Below are 7,230 nucleotides of genomic sequence, written 5' to 3'. Positions count from 1 at the left end.
TTAGCAAGATTTCTAGCTGATCATAAGGAAAAGCTGTCTTGAAAACCTGGGTCCATATTCAGAAACGCTTTGCTTCTCACCACAAGTATTTTCAAAGGCTACAGATATGATTAGCGGAGTTTTTAAAGCGTTTCTCTAGTTAGTAATGCAGAAAGCTTGTCACTCTGCCTCTAGAACCGCAAAAAAAAAAAAAAAAATCTTCGAAAACTCATGTAGATTTAAATACAGTCCTTTGAAATAGTGGAGGTGAAGTGTAGAAATGTTTAATACGAGCCCTGGCTAATCGTCTATGGGGACTTGAAACATTGTCATGGTGAAAGAGCAAGGCAGGGAGTTCCAGTGTTCAAGAGAAAGGGATGAATGATTGAGAGTACTAGTTAACTCTTGCATTGGAGAGGTGGACAGAGTAGAAGGTGAGAGAAAGAAGAAAGTATTGTCAACCTGTATTGCTGTGAAAGACTTGCCTAACCACCACCACCACCACCACCACCAGTGCATCTTCTCCGTGGGGCGTCGATTTGTGAACGAGGTGTTGCTGACGAGAGCTGAGGACTTCCCAAACGTGACAGTTCACTTCAACCACAAGCTGGAGACATGTGACCTGGAACGAGGCGAGCTGACCTTCACCGAGTAAGAGAGAGAGAGAGAGAGAGAGAGAGAGAGAGAGAGAGAGAGAGAGAGAGAGAGAGAGAGAGAGAGAGAGAGAGAGAGAGAGAGAGAGAGAGAGACACTCACTCACACACACACACACCAACCACAACACCACCACCACCACCACACCCTCCCTCACCCACAGCACGCTAACTGGAGAGAGGGTGAACGCCAAGGCAGACCTGCTGATAGGCTGTGACGGCGCATACTCCAACATGAGGAAGCAGATGTTGAAACGAGCACACTTCAACTACAAGCAGGAATATATCCCACACGGATACATGGAGCTGTGCATTCCCGCCACGCCAGAGGGGAAGGTGAGGTGGGGAAACAGGGAAGGGGAGAGATATGTAACGAGATGAAGAGAAAAAGGGAAGGAAAGAGGCAGGAGATAACTAAATAAGATGGGGAGAAGGGGAAGGAAAGGAAAGGAGAAGTAAATGGGATGGGGAGAAGAAGAGAAGGGGAGATAAGTAATGACATGAGAAGAAGGGGAGGGGAAGGAGATAAGTAATGAGATGAGGAGAAGAAGGGGAGGGGAAGAGGAAGGAGATAAGTAAATCAGATAGGGAGAAGGGGAAGGGAAGGAGGAGAAAATTAAATAAGTAAATACAATAGTGTACTGATTGTAAATAAGTAAATGAATAAGACACACACACACACACACACACACACACCACCACCACCACCACCATCACTCCTTTTCTTTTTTATATTCTCTTCTCCATCCTCACCACTGCCATCACCACCTCTTCCTCCTCCTCCATCACCGCTACCTTTTCCTCTCTCTTCTCTCACCACCACCACAACCATCACTACTTTTCTTCATTACCTGTCATCCTTTTCCACCACCACCACCACCACTACTACTACTACTACTACTACTACTATCATTTTTTATCCTTTTTTTTCATTTTTATGCAAGATTTTTGTTTATTTTCTGTTTTGACGAGAATTCATTTTTTTGCATTTTTTTTATTTTCCTACTACTACTACTACTACTACTACTACTATATTACAGTTTATTGATCACAGTTACATAAAATAATACCTTAGAAAAAAATCTCTACTACTACTATTACCACCACCACCACCACCACCACCTATTCCAGTTCGCCATGCCCCACAATTACTTGCACATTTGGCCCCGAGGGAAGTACATGATGATCGCCCTGCCCAACCAAGACTGCAGCTGGACCGTCACTCTCTTCATGCCCTTCGATATATTTGGCACCCTGAATACTGCGGAGAAACTGCTAAGCTTCTTCCAGGTGAGAGAGAGAGAGAGAGAGAGAGAGAGAGAGAGAGAGAGAGAGAGAGAGAGAGAGAGAGAGAGAGTGAGTGAGTTTGGTTGTTTTCTATTTTTTTTAAAGATATTTGTTTCTGATCTATTTTGACTTGAGAATTAACTTTTTTTTTCCCTTTTACTACTACTACTACTACTACTACTACTACTACTACTACTACTACTACTACTACTACTACTACTATTCCCACAGGCTAATTATCCAGACGCCATCCCGCTGATCGGCAAGGAGAAGCTGATTAATGATTTCTTCAACAACAAACCACTGCCCATGATATCAGTCAAGGTAATGCACGTCACTCACTGACTCAATGACTGACTGACTGACTGAGTGAGTGAGTGAGTGAGTGTGATTGATTTATTGACTGACTGATTGATTGAGTGAATGAGTGTGTGACTGACTGACTGATTGAGTAAGCGAGTGAGTGTGATTGATTGACTGACTGACTGACTGATTGATTGAGCGAGCGAGCGAGCGTGATTGATTGATTGACTGACTGACTGACTGATTGAGCGAGCGAGCGAGTGTGTGATTGATTGACTGACTGACTGACTGACTAGCTTACTATTTGACTGACTGACTTGCAAACTCACTCACATTCAGTTGAGTCACCAAACTATGCAATGACTGACGGACTGACTGACTGACCGGCTGACTGACAAAACTGAGATGATTTTGATAAATGATAATGAAAACGATAAGACAATTCTATACCTAACCAGAAAAGATGATAGTTACAATGAAGATAAAAAAAAAAAAAAGGTAAATATAACGAAAATAATGGCCACAGTCTTCACTATTTTAATCCCCCACATGAGTTTCTGAAGCTGTCTAAAATCACCAAATAGTAAGCAGAGTGAATATGGAAACGTGTCGTCATGGTACTGTAGGGGTTAATTTCATCCACCACCACCACCACCACCACCACCACCACCACCACTACCACTCCCGTTTTCTTTCAGTGTTCTCCGTATCACGTGGGCAACACCAGCGTGATCATGGGAGACGCAGCCCACGCCATGGTTCCTTTCTACGGCCAGGGAATGAACTGCGTAAGAGAGAGAGAGAGAGAGAGAGAGAGAGAGAGAGAGAGAGAGAGAGAGAGAGAGAGAGAGAGAGAGAGAGGTGGAGTTTAGTGATGTAAGAAGTGACGTTACAAATCTATTTTTTTCTTTTTCTTTCTTTTTCCTTTGTCAATCTTAACAATTACCACAGCCCCTCCCCCTTCTCTCTCTCTCTCTCTCTCTCTCTCTCTGGGCGGATGTGCAAGTATGTGGGTGTGTGGAGGGGCGGATAGAGTGATATGTGGGATGGAAAGATGGATTGATATGTGGATGAATGAGTAACTGGATAGGTGGTAGAAAATGTCCTTACATGTCCCAAAACTCCCTTAAAATGTCATTAAATTACTTAAAATGTCCTTAAAACGTCATTTAATGCTTAAAAATGTTCTCAAATTACTTGGAATGGGTAGACGGAAGGGTGAGTGTGTGGCTGTGTGTATAGATGAGTGGGTAAGGAGATGGGTAAGGCCACCTCCTCTACACCACGATGTGAGGCAACAGCACCACGAATCACCACGACTTGCAAGAAAAAATAAATGCAGCTATCGTGTAATATCGTGAACATAAAATTTGGAGTCGTGAAACATCGAGTGATAGTCTAGGCCCACCACCACCACCCCAACCCAACCAACCACCACCACCACCACCAAACCCACCAACCCAACCCCACCTCACCTCACCACCACCACCACCACCAACCCAACCTAACCTACCACCACCACCACCACCAACCTAACCTCTAACCTCCCACCCCCTCCCGACTCCCCAGGGCAATGGAGGACTGCGTGGTGCTGGACGAAATCCTTGACCAGTGTGGGGATGACCTGACGGAGGCGCTGCCGGCGTATTCCAAGAGGAGGAACCCTGACGCTGAGGCAATTGTCGATCTGGCGCTGTACAACTACGTAGAGGTGAGGGGAAGGGAGGGGAGGTAGTGAGGGGACGGGAGGTGAAGGGGAGAAGAAAAGGGAGGGGATGTACTGAGGGAAAGGAAGGGGAAGGGGAAGAGAGGAGAGATAATGAGGGAGGAGTTAGAGATGCAGTAAGGGGAAGAGGAGAGGGGAAAGGAGGGGAGGTAGGAAGGAGATTGGGAAGGGAGGGAGGTAATGAGAGGAAAGGGGACGGAAGGGGAGGTAGTGAGGGGGATGGGAGGAGAGGGAAGGAAGGGAGGGGAGGTAATGAGGGAAAGAAGGAAGGGAATGGGAAGGAGGTAGTGAGAGGAAGGGAGGGGGAGGGGAAGGGGAAGGGAGGGGGATGGGAAGGGAAGGAGGAAATATAGTGAGGGGAGAAGAGTAGAAGGGGAAGGGAGGGGAGGTGGTGTCTCATCTTCCCTACTTTAAAACTGGAGGAGACACCAAACACCACCATACATCTTTTAAAACACCAAACACAAACAAACGCCCTTTTAAACCAGCAAACACCACCAAACACCCTTTTAAACCAGCAAACACCACCAAACACCCTTCAATAAACACTACCAAACACCCTTTAACCCAGCAAACACCACCAAATACCCTTTACACGGAACCCTCTCATGACCTCCAAACAGATGCGGGATCTCGTCAACTCACCGCTGTTTCTGCTGCGTAAGAAGCTAGACGACTTCCTAAGCATTATCCTCCCGGGGCGCTGGCAGCCACTCTACACCATGGTCACCTTCTCTCGCCGGCCTTACAGCAGCTGCATTGCCGACAAGACATGGCAGGATAAGGTGAGGTCTTCAGGTTCAGGGATGCTGGGATATACGTCACACGGCTGCCTTCACTTATTTTATCGTTTTATTTACTTATTTTAGTTAGTGATGTGATTGTCAACTCAAGTGGTTATAGGTAAATATCATTGGCCAGAACTCATGAAGATGCTCGTGTTTTTAAGAATATTTTTATGGTTCTGGTGAGATTGGCAACACTTTTAGTTTATTAAAAGGAGTGTCTCTTGAAAACCTGACTAGTTGTCTCTGTGGCCTTGCAAAATTATCTATCAAGCCACATGTCCTTTCTCTACTCCACTCCATGTCCGCCTCTCCATCCACACACTCCCTTCTTGTTCCTATCTACATTAACTTCTCACCATCTACGTTCAATCTCTCTCTCTCTCTCTCTCTCTCTGGTACTTCAGACTTCTTGTAAATAAACACTAATAATCCTGATATTTACGATTACTTTGTTTAAATTGTGATGATGAGCCACACACACACACACACACACACAACCAGTTTTCGCCCATATTCAGAAACAACATCCCCTCTCACTACGACACTTTTCCAAGACCACAAAGACAACTAGCCGGATCTTCAAGACAGTTTCTCCTTTTAATAAACTAGAAATCTTGCCAATCTATCACCAGAACCATAAAAATACTCTTAAAAACACGAGTATCTTCAACTGGTGCCTTTGGAAAACAGTGATGGTGAGAGAGCAAAGGATTTCAAGCAGAGAGCCAGCTGTACTGTACTGTCTCTAATGAGGAAAGTACTGTATGAAGTATTTGATGCGGATTAGTAAATGTGGTGTTAGGAGAGGAGGAAGGGAATTGTTAAGAGCCGGGAAGAAGAAGTAGGTTAATGGTGATAGTGGTAAAACATAGTAGTAGTAATAGTAGTACACTGTAGTATAGTAGTAGTAATTAATATAATCATGATAGTAACAGTAGCATCACACACACACACACACCTGACTAATCTTAGCATTCCACCCTCTTCTCTCCTCCTTCAGATAATCGGGCGCGTGAGCAGGGTGGCGGGGGTGGCCTGCGTGGCTGCCCTGGCTAAGGTGGCGCTGCAGGCAGTGCGGGAACCTGCAGCACAAGCAAGCGGGCCGTGACGCGCTCATGTGGGTGTCGCAGGCCGCTAGCAAGGCGTGGCAGGGATAAGGGAAAGGAAAGACGAGGAGGACAAGTAAAAAAGGAACGATTCAGCAAATGAGATGAGAAGAAAAAGTAAGGAGTGAATGAAGGAAGATTGAATAAACGAGTTACAAAAGGAAGGAAGATTGAATAAATGACAGGAGTAAGAAAAGGAAGGAAGGAACGAATGAGTAGGAAAAGGAAAGAAGGAAAGGAAGACTGAACAAATAAGGAAGAAGAAAAATAAAGAAAATTAAGTAACATCGAAGAAATGAGAATAAGAAGAATAAGGAAGAAACGAAGTTAAGATTAAAAAATGACCAAGAAGGAATGAAGGATTCAAGAAGTGAAGGAAGGGCAGTATAGGATTGAAGGACACACACCCACCGAGGCAAGACACCAAACACCAAGCCAGATTAATTTAAGGAATCAGATCGCATTTATATTAGTGTTGAATCTCATTTTAACAAGATTAGAATTAAGTAGTTTTTTTTATTGTTTTGCTCTCGTTAGTATCCTGGGAGGAAGAAGAGGAGGAGGAGGAGGAGGAAAGGTGGAGAGGCAAGGAAGTACAAAAAGAAAAGAGAAAAAAGTGACGAGAGAAAATAGTAATTACCTTTCTCCTGCTCTCTGCTCTCTCTCTCTCTCTCTCTCTCTCTCTCTCTCTCATTTCCTTGCCCCTGCACCTCCATTACTTCCATTTCTTACTGACATCTACATTCATGAAACTGTGTAGGTTGGATTCTTTTTAATATATCTTTTGAACAACCTCCCCTCTTAGGAACTCTGTCAGCAATTAAACCCTGCATTAATGTGATTTATACTAAACCACCAGCATCAACCTTGGATATGATGACAGTAACCTATAACTGGATCCACTAGTAGCTATATTGACCGCTTCAGTACAATGACATGTTTCCATAGTCATTCTGCTTACTATTTGATTTTATACAGCTTCTGAAACTTGTGCGGGCATTAAAATAGTGAAGACTGACCTTTTAACTTCTGACCTCCATGAACCATTCCTAGTGTCAATAAAATCATCTAATCACGCCCAAAACTTGTGATAAAAATGCATTCCAGTACTGAAGGGGTTAGCAGTTCAATAGTACCAGTTTTACCTGCAGCTGCATTTTACGTTACATGCACACCTTGACTCACACACTCACATCTGCAGATGTTTAAAATGCAGCACATAATCAATACTGCACGATGCTCTTCTCTGTAGCATGGCCAGTGAGTATCGAGACATGCCACAAACAGACACACCATGCACAAACTAAGATTACTCAAGGGATTATTTTTCCTGACTCCTGGCACACACTTCACCACTCTCTTATTGTACAGTCACTCACATGTCTGAT

At 44.2% G+C, this 7,230-nt stretch overlaps 1 protein-coding gene across 1 annotated transcript in view; it reads left to right on the top strand.

Moving 5' to 3' along the window:
- The window catches only part of LOC123502066 (kynurenine 3-monooxygenase-like), a 12,145-nt gene extending 6,115 nt beyond the window's left edge, over positions 1–6,030 (top strand). The window contains exons 4-11 of the mRNA XM_045251221.1: positions 494–630; positions 797–968; positions 1,764–1,922; positions 2,151–2,243; positions 2,921–3,010; positions 3,793–3,933; positions 4,572–4,733; positions 5,737–6,030. Coding sequence (XP_045107156.1) covers positions 494–630; positions 797–968; positions 1,764–1,922; positions 2,151–2,243; positions 2,921–3,010; positions 3,793–3,933; positions 4,572–4,733; positions 5,737–5,844 — 1,062 coding nt within the window. The 3' untranslated portion in view covers positions 5,845–6,030. The remainder of the gene's footprint in view (positions 1–493; positions 631–796; positions 969–1,763; positions 1,923–2,150; positions 2,244–2,920; positions 3,011–3,792; positions 3,934–4,571; positions 4,734–5,736) is intronic.
- The last annotated feature ends 1,200 nt before the right edge of the window (positions 6,031–7,230 follow it).

The sequence above is a fragment of the Portunus trituberculatus genome, chromosome 10 (assembly GCF_017591435.1).
Source record: "Portunus trituberculatus isolate SZX2019 chromosome 10, ASM1759143v1, whole genome shotgun sequence".
Taxonomy (NCBI): domain Eukaryota; kingdom Metazoa; phylum Arthropoda; class Malacostraca; order Decapoda; family Portunidae; genus Portunus; species Portunus trituberculatus.
This window is presented reverse-complemented; position numbering and strand designations above follow the sequence as displayed.